At 45.8% G+C, this 21515-nt stretch overlaps 1 protein-coding gene across 1 annotated transcript in view; it reads left to right on the top strand.

The window, feature by feature from the left end:
• Positions 1-21515, top strand: part of MRPS11 (mitochondrial ribosomal protein S11) — an 85908-nt gene that overhangs the window by 29488 nt on the left and 34905 nt on the right. The window contains exon 3 of the mRNA XM_075342823.1: positions 5925-6023. Within this exon, the coding sequence (XP_075198938.1) occupies positions 5925-6023 (99 nt within the window). The remainder of the gene's footprint in view (positions 1-5924; positions 6024-21515) is intronic.

Here is a 21515-nt window from a genome sequence, read left to right as displayed (position 1 = left end):
GAGGAACCGCTCCCAAAGCGGCCTCCTCATGACTTGCGGACTCCCCAAACCGCATCCTCGGTCGGTGGCAGGCTCTCCCGCTTTTGCGACGCCTGGTTCCCACATGTCCAAGACCGATGGGTGAGAGACATTCTGTCTCACGGTTACAGGATAGAGTTCAATTCTCGTCCTCCGATTCGTTTCTTCAGAACATCTCCGCCCCCCGAGCGAGCCGATGCTCTTCTGCAGGCGGTGAACTCTCTGAAGGCAGAAGGAGTAGTTATCCCCGTTCCCCTTCAGCAATGGGGTCACGGTTTTTACTCCAACTTGTTTGTCGTACCAAAAAAGGACGGATCTTTCCGTCCCGTCCTGGACCTCAAACTGCTCAACAAACACGTGAAAACCAGACGATTCCGGATGGAATCTCTCCGCTCCGTCATCGCCTCGATGTCCCAAGGAGACTTCCTGGCATCAATAGACATCAGGGATGCTTATCTCCACGTGCCGGTTGCACCAGAGCATCAGCGCTTCCTGCGTTTCGCCATCGGGGACGAACACCTTCAGTTCGTGGCATTGCCTTTCGGCCTGGCAACAGCCCCACGGGTCTTCACCAAGGTCATGGCAACAGTGGTTGCAGTCCTACACTCTCAGGGACACTCTGTGATCCCTTACTTGGACGATCTTCTTGTCAAGGCCCCCTCTCGGGTGGCATGCCAACACAGCCTGAACATTGCTCTGGAGACACTCCAGAGGTTCGGGTGGATCATCAATTTCCCAAAGTCAAAACTGACACTGACACAATGACTGACATATCTCGGGATGGAGTTTCACACTCTCCCAGCGATAGTGAAACTTCCGCTGGACAAACAACGATCACTACAGACAGGGGTGCGATCTCTCCTCCGAGCCCAGTCGCACCCCTTGAGACGCCTCATGCACTTCCTAGGGAAGATGGTGGCAGCAATGGAGGCAGTTCCATTTGCACAGTTTCATCTGCGTCCTCTTCAATGGGACATTCTCCGCAAATGGGACAGGAAATCGACGTCCCTCGACAGGAACGTCTCCCTTTCTCGGGCAGCCAAGGCATCCCTTCAGTGGTGGCTTCTTCCCACTTCTTTGTCGAAAGGAAATCCTTCCTGCCCCCATCCTGGGCTGTGGTCACGACGGACGCGAGTCTGTCAGGGTGGGGAGCGGTCTTCCTCCACCACAGGGCTCAGGGTACCTGGACTCAGCCAGAGTCCTCCCTTCAGATCAATGTTCTGGAGATAAGGGCAGTGTATCTAGCCCTGAAGGCGTTCCAGCCGTGGCTGGAAGGCAGGCAGATCCGAATTCAGTCGGACAACGCCACGGCGGTGGCATACATCAACCACCAAGGCGGCACGCGCAGTCGGCAAGCCTTCCAGGAAGTTCGGCGGATTCTGCTGTGGGTGGAAGCCACAGCCTCCACCATCTCCGCAGTACACATCCCGGGCGTGGAAAACTGGGAAGCGGACTTTCTCAGTCGCCAGGGCATGGACGCAGGGGAATGGTCTCTTCACCCGGACGTGTTTCAAGAGATCTGTTGCCGCTGGGGGAAGCCGGACGTCGACCTAATGGCGTCCCGGCACAACAACAAGGTCCCGGCATTCATGGCACGGTCTCAAGATCACAGAGCTCTGGCGGCAGACGCCTTAGTTCAGGATTGGTCGCAGTTTCAACTGCCTTATGTCTTTCCTCCTCTGGCACTGCTGCCCAGAGTGTTACGCAAGATCAGGTCCGACTGCCGCCGCGCCCTCCTCGTCGCCCCAGACTGGCCAAGGAGGTCGTGGTACCCGGATCTGTGGCATCTCACGGTGGGTCAACCGTGGGCACTACCAGACCGACCAGACTTGCTGTCTCAAGGGCCATTTTTCCATCTGAATTCTGCGGCCCTCAACCTGACTGTGTGGCCATTGAGTTCTGGATCCTAGCGTCTTCAGGGTTATCTCAAGAGGTCATTGCCACTATGAGACAGGCCAGGAAACCAACGTCAGCCAAGATCTACCACAGGACGTGGAGGATCTTCTTATCCTGGTGCTCTGATCAGGGTTTTATTCCATGGCCATTTGCCTTGCCCACTTTTCTGTCTTTCCTTCAATCCGGAATGGAAAAGGGGCTGTCTCTCGACTCTCTTAAGGGACAAGTCTCGGCGCTCTCTGTATTTTTTCAAAAACGTCTAGCAAGGCTTCCGCAAGTACGCACGTTCCTGCAGGGGGTTTGCCACATAGTCCCCCCTTACAAGCGCCCGCTAGAACCCTGGGATCTGAACAGGGTGCTAATGGCTCTTCAGAAACCACCTTTCGAGCCAATGAGAGATATTTCTCTTTCTCGCCTCTCGCAGAAGGTGGTCTTCCTAGTGGCAGTCACATCACTTCGCAGAGTGTCTGAGCTAGCTGCACTGTCATGCAAAGCTCCCTTCCTGGTGTTTCACCAGGACAAGGTGGTTCTGCGTCCGGTTCCGGAATTTCTCCCGAAGGTGGTATCCCCTTTTCATCTCAATCAGGATATCTCCTTACCTTCTTTTTGTCCTCATCCAGTTCACCAATGTGAAAAGGATTTGCACTTGTTAGATCTTGTGAGAGCACTCCGGCTCTACATTTCTCGTACGGCGCCCCTGCGCCGCTCGGATGCGCTCTTTGTCCTTGTCGCTGGCCAGCGTAAAGGGTCGCAGGCTTCCAAGTCAACCTTGGCTCGGTGGATCAAGGAACCAATTCTTGAAGCCTACCGTTCTTCTGGCCTTCCGGTTCCTTCAGGACTGAAAGCCCATTCTACCAGAGCCGTGGGTGCGTCCTGGGCATTGCGGCACCAGGCTACGGCTCAGCAGGTGTGTCAGGCGGCTACCTGGTCGAGTCTGCACACTTTCACGAAACACTATCAGGTGCATACCTACGCTTCGGCAGATGCCAGCTTAGGTAGGCGAGTCCTCCAGGCGGCGGTTGCCCACCTGTAGGAAGGGGCCGTCTTTCGGCTCTATTACCGGGGTATTCTTTACCCACCCAGGGACTGCTTTTGGACGTCCCAATTGTCTGGGTCTCCCAATGGAGCGACAAAGAAGAAGGGAATTTTGTTTACTTACCGTAAATTCCTTTTCTTCTAGCTCCAATTGGGAGACCCAGCACCCACCCCTGTTCCCTTCGGGCTGTTGTTCTTTTGTGTACACATGTTGTTCATGTTGAATTGTTCTTGGTTCATGGTTTAAGTTCTCCGAACATCCTTCGGATTGAATTTACCTTAGACCAATTTATAAGTTTCCTCCTTCCTGCTTTTGCACCAAAACTGAGGAGCCCGTGATGCACGGGAGGGTGTATAGGCAGAGGGGAGGGGTTTACACTTTTAAGTGTAATGCTTTGTGTGGCCTCCGGAGGCAGAAGCTATACACCCAATTGTCTGGGTCTTCCAATTGGAGCTAGAAGAAAAGGAATTTACGGTAAGTAAACAAAATTCCCTTCTTAATGGCCAGCTGAGGTCTTATTTAACCTATCTCTGCTACAGGATAAGAATTTATTTTCCCAGTTATTGTCCTAGAAAAAAAATAACTGCTAATAAAGTGGAGCGATAGAAAATTGTCACATCCATAACTTATTTTTATGTAGAAATTTTAGTTTCTTGTATTTCATTGATCACAATAAATTCTCTGGAGATTGAATTTTTTTTCAATTTTTCCTTATATTCTTTTACATTGCAAACAATAGAAAGGAAATGCATTTTATTGATTATCGTTGTTGAAGTACTTGGCAGCAGCTTCATTATCGTCATTGAAAATGCTGGCAGCCTGCAGTGATTTGGCGTTATACCTCAGGCTGTTTGCCCCAGATCCATAATGCAGGCTCCTATAGGGACAATGCGTGCAGTAAAGAAACCCATCAATATGATAAAAAGCAAACCTTACTGTACAGAAGTAAATGGGGAATATACAAGTCTCTGTTCTCTTCCATGTCATTTATCATTTGTATTTTATATAATGTTCCCATCGGCTGGCCTGGTATTTAGTAACTATGGGCGCTAGGATCAGCATTTCCTAAAATACTCAAGTATACTGAGTGGTAATGATTGCTAGTAACAGGATAAACATTTTTGGGCACATAAACATGGTAAATGGGCTGTACTGCTGAATAACAAATCTGTATATGTGTTTAATAGAACTTATTATACATTGGTTTGCAAATTTGTTGGATCTTCTGGTTTCGGCAGCCTAAAATTCGGCTTGTGCGTAACACCGACAAGGTCATCAGTGGTGTATGTGAGGGGCCTGGCTGGGTCCTTCATTTCACTAGGTATGCTCAGCCAGTGTGTAGACAGAAGGGGCCTGGCTGACTCCCTCATTTCACTAGGTATGTTCAGCCAGTGTGTAGCCAGAAGGGGCCTGGGGCCTGGCTGACTCCCTCATTTCACTAGGTATGTTCAGCCAGTGTGTAGACAGAAGGGGCCTGGCTGACTCCCTCATTTCACTAGGTATGTTCAGCCAGTGTGTAGACAGAAGGGGCCTGGGGCCTGGCTGACTCCCTCATTTCACTAGGTATGTTCAGCCATTGTATAGACAGAAGGGGCCTGGGGCCTGGCTGATTCCCTCATTTCAGTATGTATGTTCAGCCAGTGTGTAGACAGAAGGGGCCTGGCTGATTCCCGCATTTCACTAGGTATGTTCAGCCATTGTATAGACAGAAGGGGCCTGGGGCCTGGCCGACTCCCTCATTTCAGTAGGTATGTTCAGCCATTGTATAGACAGAAGGGGCCTGGCTGACTCCTCATTTCAGTAGCGATGTTCAGCCAGTGTGTAGACAGAAGGGGCCTGAGTTAGCTACTGAAATGAACCAGTCAGCCTGGCCCCTTCTCACATAACCCACAACAAAACCCTCTTCTCATATAATAATAACCATGGTCTTTCTTATTTTCAGTGAAGTAAATCATATTTATTGATCTGTCAGCATGTCCTGGTCAGGGATACCATACTTTTTCAAATATCCAGCATTTCGGTTAGTTCAGATCATGGGTCCCCAATTCCAGTCCTCAAGGGCCGCCAACAGTGCATGTTTTCAGGATTTCCTTAGTATTGCACATGTGATAATTTAATCACCTGCACAGTTGATGATTCCAACACCCATGCAATGCTAAGGAAATCCTGAAATCCTGAAAACATGCACTGTTGGCGGCCCTCGAGGACTGGAGTTGGGGAACCCTGACTCAGATCATGGCCATCATGGTGATGTTATAGTTCCACTGTTTGCCGGACTGCTGCAGCCTGTGATTCGGATGATATTGAGCATTGCATCATCGTAAAACATAGCACAATGATGCACACCTCAAAGTAAATTTAACCGCTGCAGCCTGTGACTGGCGGCAGCGGTGCAGTGACTGGGGGAATGCTGACATCACCTCTTCTTGTCCCTGGGCTGGATCCAGGTGAATATGAGCTTATTACACATATCCAGTTCCCTGATTGAACACTTATCTTGTCCGTATAGCTAAATGAGCTAGATACAGAGGTATAAATAAACCTTGTGCCTCTCACAAGCTGGAGCGCAGGGACAGGCTCAGGTATCTTCTCCTCTGTTAATAAGACCTATGTGCTGCTATTTGTAACACTTTTGCAGATATTTTTGGAGCTGGACAATCCATTAATCCTATGTAATATTTATTTAAACAGGATTTCTGCCTATTAACAGTTCAAGTAATAGATATCATTCCTGAGAACAAGGTTCCCGCTCGCAGCAGAGGATAGGCCACATGCACATTATGAGCCGCTGGAGGGACGGATGAGGCAGTTTGACCTATTAGTATTCTGAGGATGAGAACATCTGTAGACATCAACAAAAGAAAAAATGTCATATACCTGTGCACGTTGTGTACCAGTATCCTCTCGCTGTAGATGCATAAATGAAATAGAAATGTCCTTCTTCACCTCATTGCATTGTCTTATCATCCCACAGACTGTTTCCCCCTATGCCCGGGGAGGAAAGCTCATTAAGGTGGCGTGGAATGAAGTATGAAGAGGTGCCAATCGTCCATATTAAAGCCACATATAACAAGTAAGTCACGTATGTAAGAGGACCTGTCACCTGCCGGAATAGGTAATGGATTTTTATCCCGATATAAATGCTGCTGGTCCTCTGAAGCTGGCGCTGTTTTTCCCTTATTCCTGCACCTCTCTATTCTGGATATATGGCCCCCTCTTCTCTGTACATAAATCTAGTGTTCTTAGTCAAGTAGGCATCTTCTGCAAGGCCACACCCAGTTGGCTAAAAAGGCAAGATTTTCATGCAGAGAAGAAGAGAACATATCTCTGGAATTGAGAGATGGAGAAGATCTGAAACAAAAGGAAAACAACCCTAAGGGGTACTTTGCACACTACGACATCGCAAGCCGATTGTAGCGATGCCGAGCGCGATAGTCCCCGCCCCCGTCGCACATGCGATATTTTGTGATAGCTGCCGTAGCGAACATTATTGCTACGGCAGCTTCACACGCACTTACCTGCCCTGCGACGTCGCTCTGGCCGGCGAACCGCCTCCTTCCTAAGAGGGCGGGTCGTGCGGCGTCACAGCGACGTCACACGGCAGGCGGCCAATAGAAGCAGAGGGGCGGAGATGAGCGGGACGTAAACATCCCGCCCACCTCCTTCCTTCCGCATTGCAGGCGGGACACAGGTAAGTAGATGCTCCTCGCTCCTGCGGCTTCATACACAGCAATGTGTGCTGCCGCAGGAACGAGGAACAACATCGTACCTGTCGCTGCCACAACATTATGGAAATGCCCGACACTACACCGATCATACAATTTCGACACTTTTGCGCTTGTTAATCATAGTAAAAACGATTCACATACTTCGATGTCGACAATGACGCCGGATGTGCATCACTTTCGATTTGACCCCACCGACATTGCAGCTGCAAAGTACCCCTAAGATCAGAAGGACAGCGGCAATTACATCAGGCTAAGAAGAGATAAATATAGTATTTTTTAGTTACATCATATGCGTGCAGGGGGTATATGGAATCGACTCTACCAGTATCTACCTGAAGGAGCAGTGACCGGACCGAGCTCTGATCGCTGATGTTTAACCTTTTAAATGCCATAATCAATCATTGAATCGGGGTTTCACAGGAGAACCTCAATTTAGCATATATTGCAATAAGTATGCTGCAGTATATCGTATAACAGATCAAATGATCACAGCTTCATGTCCAATATGTTAGAATTTTAAATAAAAAGTAATTTAAAAACAAAACTTAAATAAACCCACTAATCCCAGGTAACTAATAACGATACAAAAAAAATACAGATGTTTGTTATTGACACATCCATAAAAGTACAGTGTGGACTTCTTCATTAAATGGAAAAAATGGAGTGCCACAATTGCCATTTTCAATACTTCCCTTAAAAATGGAATATAAGCAATGAAAACATTGTATATAACCCATAGCCTTATCAGTAAAAAACATCAGCTTGGTGCACAAAAATCAAGCTCTCACCCAGGTTCATTGACAGTCTCAGAACATTGCAGCACAAACACATTTTTTTTTAACCACTAAAATGTAAAAAAAAAAACACCTTGTTTGGTTTAAACGTAAGTCATACTGACCTGAAGACTCCTGTTACTAGTAGTGATGAGGAGATACTAACATTTTCAAGATATTCGTACTGAATACCTAGTACTATTCTGGTATTCGTCACGAATAACGAGCCTAATGCAAGTCACTAGGGAATACTTTTCATGAAGATATCCCAGAAAATGCTCGGGTTCCCCATTGACTTTCATTAGGTTCGTTATTTGTGTTGAATACCAGAATAGTTTTTTGGGGTTAGGATATGTGCGCACGTTGTGTAATTCATGCAGTTACGCTGCGCTTTGTAGCGCAGCGTAACTGCATGCGTCCTGCGTCCCGCGTCCCCTGCATAATCTATGGAGATTATGCAGGAGCCGTGCGCACGTGGCGTCTTAGAGCGCAGCGCATCGGCTGCTGCCTGAAGCGCGCGTTCTAAGAAGTGACATGTCACTTCTTCCGTGCGCTTTGCCGGCAGCTCCTGCTCTGTCTATGGGGGGACCTGCAGGCAGAGTGCATGGAATCGGCTTTTTTTTTTTTTCTCTACGGACATTTTCTGCAGCGATTTGAAGCGCACGTGTGCTCTTCAGATCGCTGCAGAAATTTCTGCAGGGCTAGTACGCAACGTGCGCACATAGCCTTAGTTACGAATATCCCGAACCCAAATATTTTAGTATTCGCTCATCACTAGTTGCTAGGCTACTTTGACCGCAAACTCAGTGCTATGAAACAAAACCCAAAGAACAGTGGTGGAACTGTCCTTTATTTATTTTTTACGGTTTCACCCTAACTGGAGTTTGTCCTTTTTCCTAGTACATTGACTGGTAGAATTAATGGTACAGCTGATCCAACTTCTTGCTTATCAAATGCATACAAAAAAACCCCTAAAAAAATAATGAACAGAAAGGATAAAGTTATTTGGTCTTCTTCTACTTGTGAGATTTAATATATACTAAATATACATATCTCCTCCTTTACACGCATGTGCTCCACACTGACACACGTCCGTGATAAAACAGGGATGTGTGCGCAAACCCATTGATTTCAATGGTTCTGCGTATGTGCGTGTCTCCGGTACTTATGAAAACAGACGTCACATGTACCGGAATCACGGACGTGTGAAGGGGTCTTAGAGACAGTAATTATCCAGAATGGCCAGTAATGAACTATGCGATATGTGACTGGTGAAAGGGTATTTCTTTGTTGTGATAAAAGTGGATGACAAGTCACGGTTCTGGCTGATCCCTCAGTACCCTGACATGTGATCCATTCTCATCACATTGCCATGATGGCAGGAGATGGTGGGTTGTACATGCACATGGCTGCCACCTCGGTCGTCGTCCTCATGCTGCGTCCTTGGATTCATACTTCTGGACCAGTGCACTGAGTGGCAAATACGTGAAATGTACTTAATGAACAGCAATCCATACTGATAGAATAGCATGTGGCGGTAATACATCTGTCCTGCCTTGTCCTGCGATGTAATCCTGCCTTGCTGGAGAAGAATAGGGCTCAGGTTGCCCCCACATGAGGCAAATTATCTGCTGGAATAAGTAAGTGTTTAAAGGGATCCTGTCAGGTGTTAAATGCACCCAGAACCAGGAGCAGTTCTGGGTGCATATTGCTAATCCCTGCCTAACTGTCCCTGTATACACTAGCATAGATAAAGAGATCTTTAGAAAAAGTATTTCTAAAGATCTTTTATCTTATGCTAATGAGCTAGGTGACCAGTCCCCTGGGCGTTGCTTCCCTGGCTACTCAGCTCCATTAGAATGTTAGTATGCCCCTGTGGGTGTGCTATCATGCTAATGAATACGCTGCGTCACAGGATGATCTCACTCACCTCTCCGCTGCCATCGCTTCTGATGGGGGATTTCAGCTCAGTGCGCATGACCCCAAAGTTTAAGTCATGCGCACTATAAAGCCGGGTGTATGTGTCCTGGCTTCAAATTGCAGTAGTGCGCATGACCCAAACTCCGGGGTCATGCGCACTGAGCCGAAATCCAGAGTCAGAAGCGATGGCAGCGGAGAGGTGAGTGAGATCATCCTGTGACACTGCACATTCATTAGCATGTTAGCAATATCACAGGGACGTACTAGCATGCTAATGGGGGCGACTGGCCGGGGAACTAACGCCAGGGGACTAGTCCCCTCGCTCATTAGCATATGGTAAAAGATCTGTAGAAATACTTTTTCTAAAGATCTCTTTATCTATGCTAGTGTATAGAGGGACGGATAGGCAGGGATTAGCAATATACACACAGAACTGCCCGTGGTCCTGGGTGCATATTGCACCTGACAGGTTCCCTTTAATTGCAATGTGCGACAAAAGAATAGGACTCATTTGAGAGAAAAAAACCTAAGCATCTGCGGATGTCTTATCATGATCATTCATACTGAACCAAGCTATTGAAACAAAAGATTTCACTTTTAGAATAAGGTAAGGTAAGGGTTAAATAAAGGGGTACTATCAAGTATATAAATTATCCCCAAATGATAGGATGAGGGTAACCAATGTAATGTTGGTGAGCCAATCACTCAGACTCTATGGATCCTGAGAATGGAGCCCAGTCTGGATGGAGGGGAGGTCACGCATGTGCACCTTCACCCCCTATATTACACAGCACAACAATGATTTTGCTACTGAGGGTAAAACATGTGTTCTTTACTAATTTGAACATGCTGATTCCAAATATGAACTCAGAATTTGCACAGCACGTCCAGATTTTGAGTTATACTTAGAAAAGGCCATACGCCTATTCAGGCATTGTTGAAGGCATTGCACATGCGGTTGGAATGAAAGAGACCTATGCTTCTATGCAGATCATTCTGAAATTGATTAAATATTCAGAACATCAATGGAACATTTGTGCTGACCTCAAAGTTGTTGCACTAGTCCTTGGTTTGCAGTTAGGTTACACTAAGCATATGTGCTTTCTGTGCCTATGGAACAGTCGAGATGACAACAACCATTATAAAATTAAACGGTGGCCCAATAGAGATGAACATAAGATTGGTAAGCACAATGTTCAACACGAATCACTTGTTGATCCACTTAAAGTTTATCTTCCACCTCTTCACATTAAACTAGGACTAATGAAAAATTTTGTAGTAGCAATGGATCGTCAAGGGAATGGATTTAAGTATCTGAAGGAAAAGTTTAGTGCATTGAAAACTGAGGCCAAACTCAAAGCAGGAATCTTTATTGGTCCTGAAATCCACCAACTAATCCATGATGAAACCTTCAAGAAAGAACTCACCCCACTTGAACTAACTGCATGGGATGCATTTATAGTAGTAGTTCAAAACTTCCTTGGAAACGAAAGAGCAGAAAACTATGCTGAACTAATAGACAATATGCTTCAAGCATACGAAATGCATGGTGCCCGAATGTCATTGAAAATGCATTTCCTACATTCACATCTTGACTTCTTTCCTCCAAATATGGGTAATGTCAGTGACGAACATGGTGAGAGATTTCACCAGGACATTTCTACTATGGAAAAAAGATACCCAGGTTGCTTTAACCCCAACATGATGGGTGATTACTGCTAGTTTTTGCAACGGGCCACTAGGACCACTCACAAGCGCAAAAGCAAGTGCCTGAAGCACTTTTAAAAGTACTCTGCTGAGTTCAAGGCGATTTCTTAAGCTACTATAAGTGATTTTTAAGTTTTTTGGTTTATTTACCTATACTTCTTTTTCAATAAAAATGATAATACATGTTGTGAAACTGTGGGACATAACGATTCTGTATCTTTATTAATTGCTTATTTTAATTTTCACAAAAATTGGAATAACTTAATATCCTGACGAGCTACAAAAAAACTAACTTCAGATTTGGATTCAGCGCATTCGATTTAGTATAGCGCACATGGTTTTTGCCAAGTAGCAGACAAAAAGTGTTTATTTGTTGTGCTGTGTTATCTATGAATCTGATGAAATTGATGAGTGCTATTCTCCGCTACCTCCAAAAGTCCCATAGAGAATGAATGAAGCAGCTGAGAACATGCTCAACCTCCGCTCCATTCAGACAGGTTATCCCCAGGATTGGTTGAGGGTGCAATAAGTTATCCCCTTTCTATAGATTTATAGGGGTTAATTTGTATATTGGCATGTCATGTAGTATCTAAAATATTTTTTTTTTACTATGTAGTCCCCCTCTCATTGCCTATTTCCCTCGCTATCACACCTCTGCTATGCGCAGTAGAGTGGTCCCAGGTTTTTGCTTGATACCCCAACCTGCACAACCAAAGGGAAACTGCTACCCTACACAATGGGGTCCTGGATGTGAATTGGCCATCCCACCAGCCTGGCAGTCAACATCAGCATAGAGTATCTAAGTTCTGCCTGGTTTCTTCTACCCACTAGATGAACATTTCTTGTCATTGGTCTACGTCTTCTTTGCAGCTCGGCCCCACTCACTCTGGAGGACCACCTGACATACTGTATATTTCCAGTGGACATATATTTACATTGCACATTGAGTGTAAGTCAGTCGCCTGCATGACTGGTCAGTCACTACTGAGCAACTAGGAAAAAGAAAGGAGCAGCAATGCTATGTATTAAATGGAGCCAACATCACTGCCTCTACTGGTCCCAGGAATTGCATAACCGATCATGTGATCATAGAGATGGCGGCACATAGAGGCACAACTAACTGACAACGGCCAATATCCTCTGAAATCCAAGTCGCTGTGCAGCTCACAATACAGGAAGAATCAGCTCCTAAAATATATCCTGCAGGAATAGTCCACAATGGTCTTCTCTGAACTTTTTGCCAAAAACAGTAAAAATTAAATAACAATAATCACCCTCCTCCTCCTCACCCAGTTTAGTTGTAATTTGTTCATTGAATTTATCAAACTGAACATTGAATGACGGCAAATAAAATAGAACTTTGATCTTAGTGCTCTGCTATCGGATCACCGAGTAACTAGAGCTGCGATTTATGTAGTGTGCTTTCTTTATATACCGTGATTAGTTTTTGTTTTTTTTAATAATTGTAAAATATAAAGTTATATTGGTCATAGAGAAATTCCTCTAAAAGTAATGTCTATTGTCCAAAAAGTAAAGGGTTACAGCTGTAGAGTTAATCAAAGTACCCAGAGCATGAACTGGTTCAAGGGACTGGGCTGTGTTGCCCGTACCAGACTTAAGGGGGTGTTACACGCAGCAATATCGCTGGTGAAAGCACCCGCCCCCGTCGTTTGTGCGTCACGGGTAAATCGCTGCTCGTGGCGCACAAAATCGTTTGGAGCTGTCACACATACTTACCTGCCTAGCGACGTCGCTGTTGTCGGCAAACCACCTCATTTCTAAGGGGGGCGGTTCGTGCGGCGTCACTAAGTGGCCGCCCAATAGAAGCGGAAGAGCGGAGATGAGTGGGACGTAACATCCCGCCCACCTCCTTTCTTCCTCGTTGCCGGCGGCCGTAGGTAAGCTGTAGTTCGTCGTTCCCGGGGTGTCACACATAGCGATGTGTGCTGCCTCGGGAACTACGAACAACCTGCGTGCTCAACAATCCATGATTTTTTAAAACGGAACGACGTGTCAACGATGAACGATAAAGTGAGTATTTTCCATCGTTAACGGTCGTTCCTTGCTGTCACACACAACGACGTCGCTAACGATGCCGGATGTGCGTCACAGAATCCGTGACCCAGGCGATATATCATTAGATACGTCGCTGCGTGTAACGGGTCCTTTACTCCATGGACAAGAGTTTTGCTCTGTCTGGAAGCGCAGATCAACCTCCTAAAATGACTTCCTTTTAATTCTAAGATATATAGGAAGGCGCTCGCGTGTAAATCTGTATTTGTATCATAAAAATCAGATGATATACGCTGCCCTTCGATCATTGCGCTGTTCTGGCACAAAGCAACACCCAATGGAGAGGCACCCCATACGGCTGCTGCACCGACCACCCACTCCACTCCTCCCTGTATGGACCACGCACAAGCTCAGGTGTATTCAGAGTCACTCCCACTCAGCTGCTATACCGACCGCCAACTCCAAACCCACCATGACGGGAGTGATTTGTGTTGCAAATGAAGGACAAAAAAAAGGTACCTAAGTCGAGAGCTGCGGAGAGACCATCAGCCAAACTATAGAAACACTATTTTAATCGCACTATGCGTTTCGGGGACAGACAGTCTTCTTCCTCGGGAGCATGCAACCGAACAGACAACCAACAGCCATTTATATAGCCATAGATCTAACATTCCATAATATTATTATTGACTGCATATATAAAACATCACTGTTCTAAAATATATATGGTATATATCCAAAAACGGCTTGAAAAAGGTTCTGTTGAACTGAACTGTTGACACTGGTCTAATAAAGTCCACACTTTTTGCAGTCATGTGGCGTGCTGCCTCTACTCTTTTGTTATCTAATATATAAAGCTGTGTGTGTGTGTGTGTGTGTGTCCGGGATTGGCATCCGCACCATCGCAGCTACAGCCACACAATTTTGCACACTCACACGTCTGGACCCCGAGAGCGTCATAGGATATGTTGTGAGGCGAAATTTTAACCCCGCGCGTTCCAATTTACCAATCAATTTTGCCCCTATCTATATAATGGGGAAAAAGTGAAACGAAAAGTGTATCCGCACCGTCGCATTTACAAACACGAAATTTTGCACAGACACCTCATGTGACCCAGGGAACGTCGTAGACTATGTTTTGATAGGAAAATGTAACCCCGCGCTTTACAGTTACTCTCCAAATAACATGCCTCCATTAAAGTAAATGGAGCCTGGAACTACAGGTTATTAGTAGGAGCTGTGATTGGTTGCTATAGGAACAAAAGATAGTCATAGTCTATTAGCTTAGTTTTTGCCTTTTAATAATTACATTTCTATCTATTTGTTTTGTGGTTTTTGTGTGCACAATACATTTTTGTTAATATATTCTATTTTATCAACTGAAGTTATTAACCCAGACAAAGCCGGGTAGTACAGCTAGTCTAATATATAAAGCTCAGTGTATGTATGTATGTGTATATGTATGTCCGCTAAAGGAATCCGCACCGTCGCATTTACAATCACGAAATTTTGCACAGACGCCTCATGTGACCCAGGGAGCGTCGTAGACTATGTTTTGACAGAAAAATGTAACCCCGTGCTTTACAGTTAGTTTCTAAAATCCTGCCGCCATTAAACTGAATGGAGGTGGGAGCTATAGGTTATTAATAGCAACTGTCAGTGGTTGCTATAGGAACAAAATAAACTATTAGTTGAAGCTTATGCGTGAGGTTATAGGAGGTCGGTGGAGAGATGGATAGAGAGACAGAAAAAGACAGACAGAGACACAGACAGAGACAGACCTGGAAAGAGGCAGACCTGGAAAGAGACAGACCTGGAAAGAGACAGGCGGGGAAAGAGACAGCCCTGGAAAGAGACAGCCGGGCAAGGAGACAGACCTGGAAAGAGACAGCCCTGGAGAGAGACAGAGACAGACTGGGAAAGAGACACAGACTGGGAAAGAGACACAGACTGGGAAAGAGACACAGACTGGGAAAGAGACACAGACTGAGAAAGAGACACAGACTGGGAAAGAGACACAGACTGGGAAAGAGACACAGACTGGGAAAGAGACACAGGCGGGGAAAGAGACACAGGCGGGGAAAGAGACACAGGCGGGGAAAGAGACACAGGCGGGGAAAGAGACACAGGCGGGGAAAGAGACACAGGCGGGGAAAGAGACACAGGCGGGGAAAGAGACACAGGCGGGGAAAGAGACACAGGCGGGGAAAGAGACACAGGCGGGGAAAGAGACAGACCGGGAAAGAGACAGCCGGTGAAAAAGACAGACAGACACACACATAGAGACAGACACAGAGATAGAGAGAGACAGACACAGAGATGGAGACCGATAGACTGATACAAATACAGACAGAGATGGACATAGTCAGACAGAGACATAGACACAGACAGAGAGACAGACAGACAGCGACACACAGACAGAGAGACAGTTACTATCCCGGGCAACGCCCGGGTACTACAGCTAATCTAATATATAAAGCTGAATGTGTGTATGTATGTATGTCCGGGATTGGCATCTGCATCGTCGCAGCTAAAGCCACAAAATTTTGCACACTCACACGTCTGGACCCCGAGAGCGTCATAGGCTATGTTGTGAGGTGAAATTTTAACCCCGCGCGTTCCAATTTACCAATCAATTTTGCCTCTATCTACATAATGGGGAAAAGGTGAAACGAAAAGTGTATCCGCACCGTCGTATTTACAATCACGAAGTTTTGCACAGACGCCTCATGTGACCCAGGGAACGTCGTAGACTATGTTTTGACAGGAAAATTTAACCCCGCGTTTTACACTGACGCTCCAAAAAAACATGTCTCCATTAAAGTAAATGGAGCCTGGAACTACAGGTTATTAGTAGGAGCTGTGATTGGTTGCTATAGGAACAAAAGATATTCCTAGTATAAGAAGCTTATATGTGAGGTAATAAGATGTCGGTGGGTAGACGGATAGAGAGAGACATGGAAAGAGACAGACATGGAAAGAGACAGACATGGAAAGAGACAGACGGAGAAAGAGACAGACGGGAAAAGAGACAGGCAGACAGGGATGGAGGAGACAGCCAGAGAGACAGACAAAGATAGATGGGGAAAGACACAGACCTTGATAGAGAGAGACTGGGAAAGAGACAGAGAAATAGTCTGACAAGGAAAGAGACAGATCGGAAAAGACACAGACAAAGAGACAGGGAGACAGACGGGGAAAGAGACAGACAAGGAAAGAGACAGATGGGAAAAGAAACAGAGAGAGACAGACAAAGAAAGAGACAGACAGAGACAGGCAGACGGGGAAAGAGGCAGACGGGGAAAGAGGCAGACCTGGAAAGAGACACCTGGGGAAAGAGGCAGACCGGGAAAGAGACAGACAGAGCATATTACTTGGCCAATTTAGTTAAATCTGTGTGATATATCTGGGGTGTTAAAATATATGTTGTGAAATGCTTCTATTAGCTTAGTTTTTGCCTTTTAATAATTACATTTCTATTTGTTTTGTGGTTTTTGTGTGCAGAATACATTTTTGTTAATACATTCTATTTTGTTAACAGCAGTTATTAACCCGGGCGAAGCCGGGTAGTACAGCTAGTGTATATATATATAAAATTATGGTAGATACGGAAAGTATTCAGACCCCATTACATTTTTCACTCTTTGTTTCATTGCAGCCATTTGGTGCATTCAAAAAAGTTCATTTTTTTTCTCTCATTAATGTACACTGTGCACACCATCTTGAAATAAGTAAATAACCTGAAATGTAGAAATGTTTACAAATTTTTTAAACAAGAAAAACTGAAATATCACAAGGTCATAAGTTTTCAGACCCTTTGCTCAGACACTCATATTTAAGTGACATGCTGTGCATTTCCTTGTGATCCTCCTTGAGATGGTTCTACTCCTTTATTGGAGTCCAGCTGTGTTTAATTAAACTGATAGGACTTGATTTGGAAAAGCGCACACCTGTCTATATAAGGCTATGTGCGCACGTTGCGTACTAGCCCTGCAGAAATTTCTGCAGCGATCTGAAGAGCACATGTGCGCTTTAGATCACTGCAGAAATGTCTGTAGTGAGCGCCGATTCCATGCGCTCTGCCTGCAGCTCCTGCCATAGACAGAGCAGGAGCTGCCGGCAAAGCGCAGGAAAGAAGTGACATGTCACTTCTTTTTGCGCAGCGCTTCGGCAGTAGCCGAAGCGCTGCGCTCTGAGACGCCACGTGCGCACGGCCCCTGCACAATCTCCATAGACTGTGCAGGGGACGCAGGACGCATGCAGTTACGCTGCGCTGCAAAGCGCAGCGTAACTGCATGAATTTACGCAACGTGCGCACATAGCCTAAGACCTCAGCTCGCAGTGCATGTCAGACCAAATGAGAATCATGAGGTCAAAGGAACTGCACAAGGAGCTCTGACTGCAATTGCAAGGACTGGTTGCAATTGAAGGAAAGATGAAAGCAGCCAAGTACAGAGATATCCTGGAAGAAAACATTTTTCCAGAGTGCTCTGGACCTCAGACTTGGCCGAAGGTTCACCTTCCAACAAGACAATGACCCTAAGCACATGGCTAAAATAACAAAGGAGTGGCTTCAGAACAACTCTGTGACCATTCTTGACTGGCCCAGCCAGAGCCCTGACCTGAATCCAATTGAGCATCTCTGAATAGACCTGAAAACGGCTGTCCACCAAAGTTCACCATCCATCCTGACGGAACTGGAGAGGATCTGCAAGGAAGAATGGCAGAGGATCCCCAAATCCAGGTGTCAAAAACTTGTTCCATCATTCCCAAGAAGACTCATGGCTGCACTAGATCAAAAGGGTGCTTCTACTTAATACTGAGCAAAGGGTCTGGATACTTATGACGATTTGATATCAGTTTTTCTTGTTTAATAAATTTGCAAAAAATTCTAAATTTGTGGTTTTTCTCCATCCAGATAGGGTGCAGAGTGTACATTAATGAGAAAAAATTGAACTCTTTTGAATTTGCCAAATGGCTGCAATGAAACAAAGAGAGAAAAATCTAAAGGGGTCTGCACACTTTCCGTACCCAGTGTGTGTGTGTGTGTGTGTGTGTGTGTGTGTGTGTGTGTGTGTGTGTATGTATGTATGTATGTATGTGTATATAATATATATATATATGTGTGTATATATATATATATATATATATATATATATATATATATATATGTATGTATGTATGTATGTATGTATGTATGTGTGTGTGTGTGTGTGTGTGTGTGTGTGTGTGTATATATATATATATACAGTGTATATACAGTATGTATGCATATATAAAATATAAATATATATATATATATATATATATATATAATTGCCTTATTCTGTCTGTCTGTCTTGCTCCAAAATGACGTCATTACAGTGACAACTGTTGCATTGGCCGCTCGGCTCGCACGCCCCCCGCACACTGTGCCCCCTCGGCCACGCTCCCGCATACTGTGCCCCCTCGGCCACGCCCCCGCACACTGTGCCCCCTCGGCCTCGCCCCCCGCACAAATTGGGCACCTATACACCTCCCCCCCCAAGACTACACATATTACACACCTTCCCCCCAGGACTACTCCTATTATACTCCTCTCCCCCCAGGACTACTCCTCCTATTATCCTCCTCTTTCCCCAGGACTACTCCTCCTATTTTACTCCTCTCTCCCCAGGACTACTCCTCCTATTTTACTCCTCTCTCCCCAGGACTACTACTCCTATCATACTCCTCTCTCCCCATGACTACTTCTCTTATTAGACTCCTCTCCCCCCAGGACTACTCCTCCTATTATACTCCTCTCTCCCCAGGACTACTCCTATTATACTCCTCTCTCCCCAGGACTACTCCTTCAACACACACACTGCACAAAACATACCTCCCCGCAAAACACACACACACACCCCCACACAAACCGCGACACACACACAGCACCACACACACAACGCTGCAGACACACAGCGCTCCACAAACAACGCAGCACACACAACGCAACACGCAAATAACACCACTCTCACACACCCCCACACCCAGACAACACCCAGAACATTTACAGCCCCTACACAAACACTTGCTAACTACACACAACAACATCTATATATATAACAAAAATCATACATTAACTACACAATAAATTCTAGAATACCCGATGCGTTAGAATCGGGCCACCTTCTAGTGTGTGTGTGTGTGTATGTATGTATATACACATATACTGTGTGTGTGTGTGTGTGTGTATGTGTATGTATATGTGTGTGTGTGTGTGTGTGTGTATATATAATATATATATTTTGCACAGACACCCCATGTGACTCAGGGAACGTCACAGACTGTTTTGCCGGAAAAATTTAACCCCGCGCTTTACAGTTACTCTCCAAAAAACCTCCATTAAAGTCAATGGAGCTGCGAGTAAAAGGTTATTAATAGCAGCTGTGATTGATTGCTATAGGAACAAAATAAACTGTTAGTATAAAAAGCTTATGTGTGAGGTAATAAGATGTCGATGGGGAGACTGATAGAGAGAGACAGAGAGATAGACAGACATAGGCACAGACAGAGTAAGAGGCAGGGAAATAGACACAGACAGAGACGGTGAAGTTGTCAGAGACGGTGAAGTTGTCAGAGACGGTGAAGTTGTCAGAGACGGTAGACGGTGAAGGAGGCAGAGACGGTGAAGGAGGCAGAGACGGTGAAGGAGGCAGAGACGGTGAAGGAGGCAGAGACGGTGAAGGAGGCAGAGACGGTGAAGGAGGCAGAGACGGTGAAGGAGGCAGAGACTGGGAGGGAGACAGACAGTTACTATCCCGTTACTACAGGTAGTATATATGTGTGTATATATATATATATATATATATATATATATATATATATATATATATATATATATATAATACTGTGGGTAAAAAAGTATTTAGTCAGCCACCAATCGTGCAATTTCTCCCAATTAAAAAGATGAGAGAGTCCTGTAATTGATATTATAGGTGGACCACAACTATGAGAGACTAAAGGCCCTGTCACACACACAGATAAATCTGCGGCAGATCTGTGGTTGCAGTGAAATTGTGGACAATCAGTGCCAGGTTTGTGGCTGTGTACAAATGGAGCAATATGTCCATGATTTCACTGCAACCACAGATCTGCCAAAGATTTATCTCTGTGTGTGACGGGGCCTTTAGGGTACTTTCACACTTGCGTTTTTTTCTTTCCGTCACAATCCGCCCTTTTGGAAAACAGCGGAATCCGTTAACTGATTCCGTTGTTTCCCATAGATTTGTATGGATGACGTATTGTGCCAAAAGTACCCACGTTGCGTCCGCTGGCTGACGCTGCGTTGCTTCCGCCGGGCGGAAGGAACGCAGCATATATCGTTTTTGGAGCGGCGGAATCATCTATTTTTCAATGCGCATGCTCATCTTCTTTTTTTTTTTAATCACAGAAACTTTATTTTGTCTCTCGACGGCCGCACGTTCAGCTAAGCGCCCGGCCGCCGGCATGTGAGAGCTCTCAGCTGAACGCCCGGCTGCCGGCATGTGAGAGCTCTCAGCTGAGCGTCTGGCCGCCGGCATGTGAGAGCTCTCAGCTGAGCGACCGGCCGCCAGCATGTGAGAGCGCTCAGCTGAGTGCCTGGCCGCCGGCATGTGAGAGCGCTCAGCTGAGTGCCTGGCCGCCGGCATGTGAGAGCGCTCAGCTGAGTGCCTGGCCGCCGGCATGTGAGAGCGCTCAGCTGAGCGCCCGGCCGCCGGCATGTGAGAGCGCTCAGCTGAGCGCCCGGCCGCCGGCATGTGAGAGCGCTCAGCTGAGCGCCCGGCCGCCGGCATGTGAGAGCGCTCAGCTGAGCGCCCGGTTGCCGGCATGTGAGAGCGCTCAGCTGAGCGCCCGGCCGCCGGCATGTGAGAGCGATCAGCTGAACGGTGAAGAAGAAAAAAAAATAATAAAAAAAAAGCTTTCCGTTGTTTTGTACGATCCGTTGCATCCGTTGTGCCATTATATGCAACGCATCCGTTGCATCCATCACACAACGCAATGCAACGGATGCTGTTCAATGCAAGTGTGAAACTAGCCTAAATGAGAAAACAAATCCAGAAAATCACCTTGTCTGATTTGTCAAGGTTTTTTTTTTTTTTGCAAATTATGGTGGAAAATAAGTATTTGGTCAATAACAAGATTTCATCTCAATATTTTGTTATATAGCCTTTGTTGGCAATGACAGAGGTTAAACATTTTCTGCATATCTTCACAATATCTTCACAAGGTTGGCACACACTGTTGGTGGTATGTTGGCCCATTCTTCCATGCAGATCCCCTCTAGAGTAGTGGTATTTTGGGCCTGTCACTGGGCAACACAAACTTTCAACTCCATCCAAAGGTTTTCTATGGGGTTGAGATCTGGAGACTGGCTAGGCCACTCCAAGACCTTCATATGCTTTTTACGAAGCCACTCCTTTG

The sequence above is a fragment of the Anomaloglossus baeobatrachus genome, chromosome 4 (genome assembly GCF_048569485.1).
Source record: "Anomaloglossus baeobatrachus isolate aAnoBae1 chromosome 4, aAnoBae1.hap1, whole genome shotgun sequence".
NCBI classification, from domain to species: Eukaryota; Metazoa; Chordata; class Amphibia; order Anura; family Aromobatidae; genus Anomaloglossus; species Anomaloglossus baeobatrachus.
This window is presented reverse-complemented; position numbering and strand designations above follow the sequence as displayed.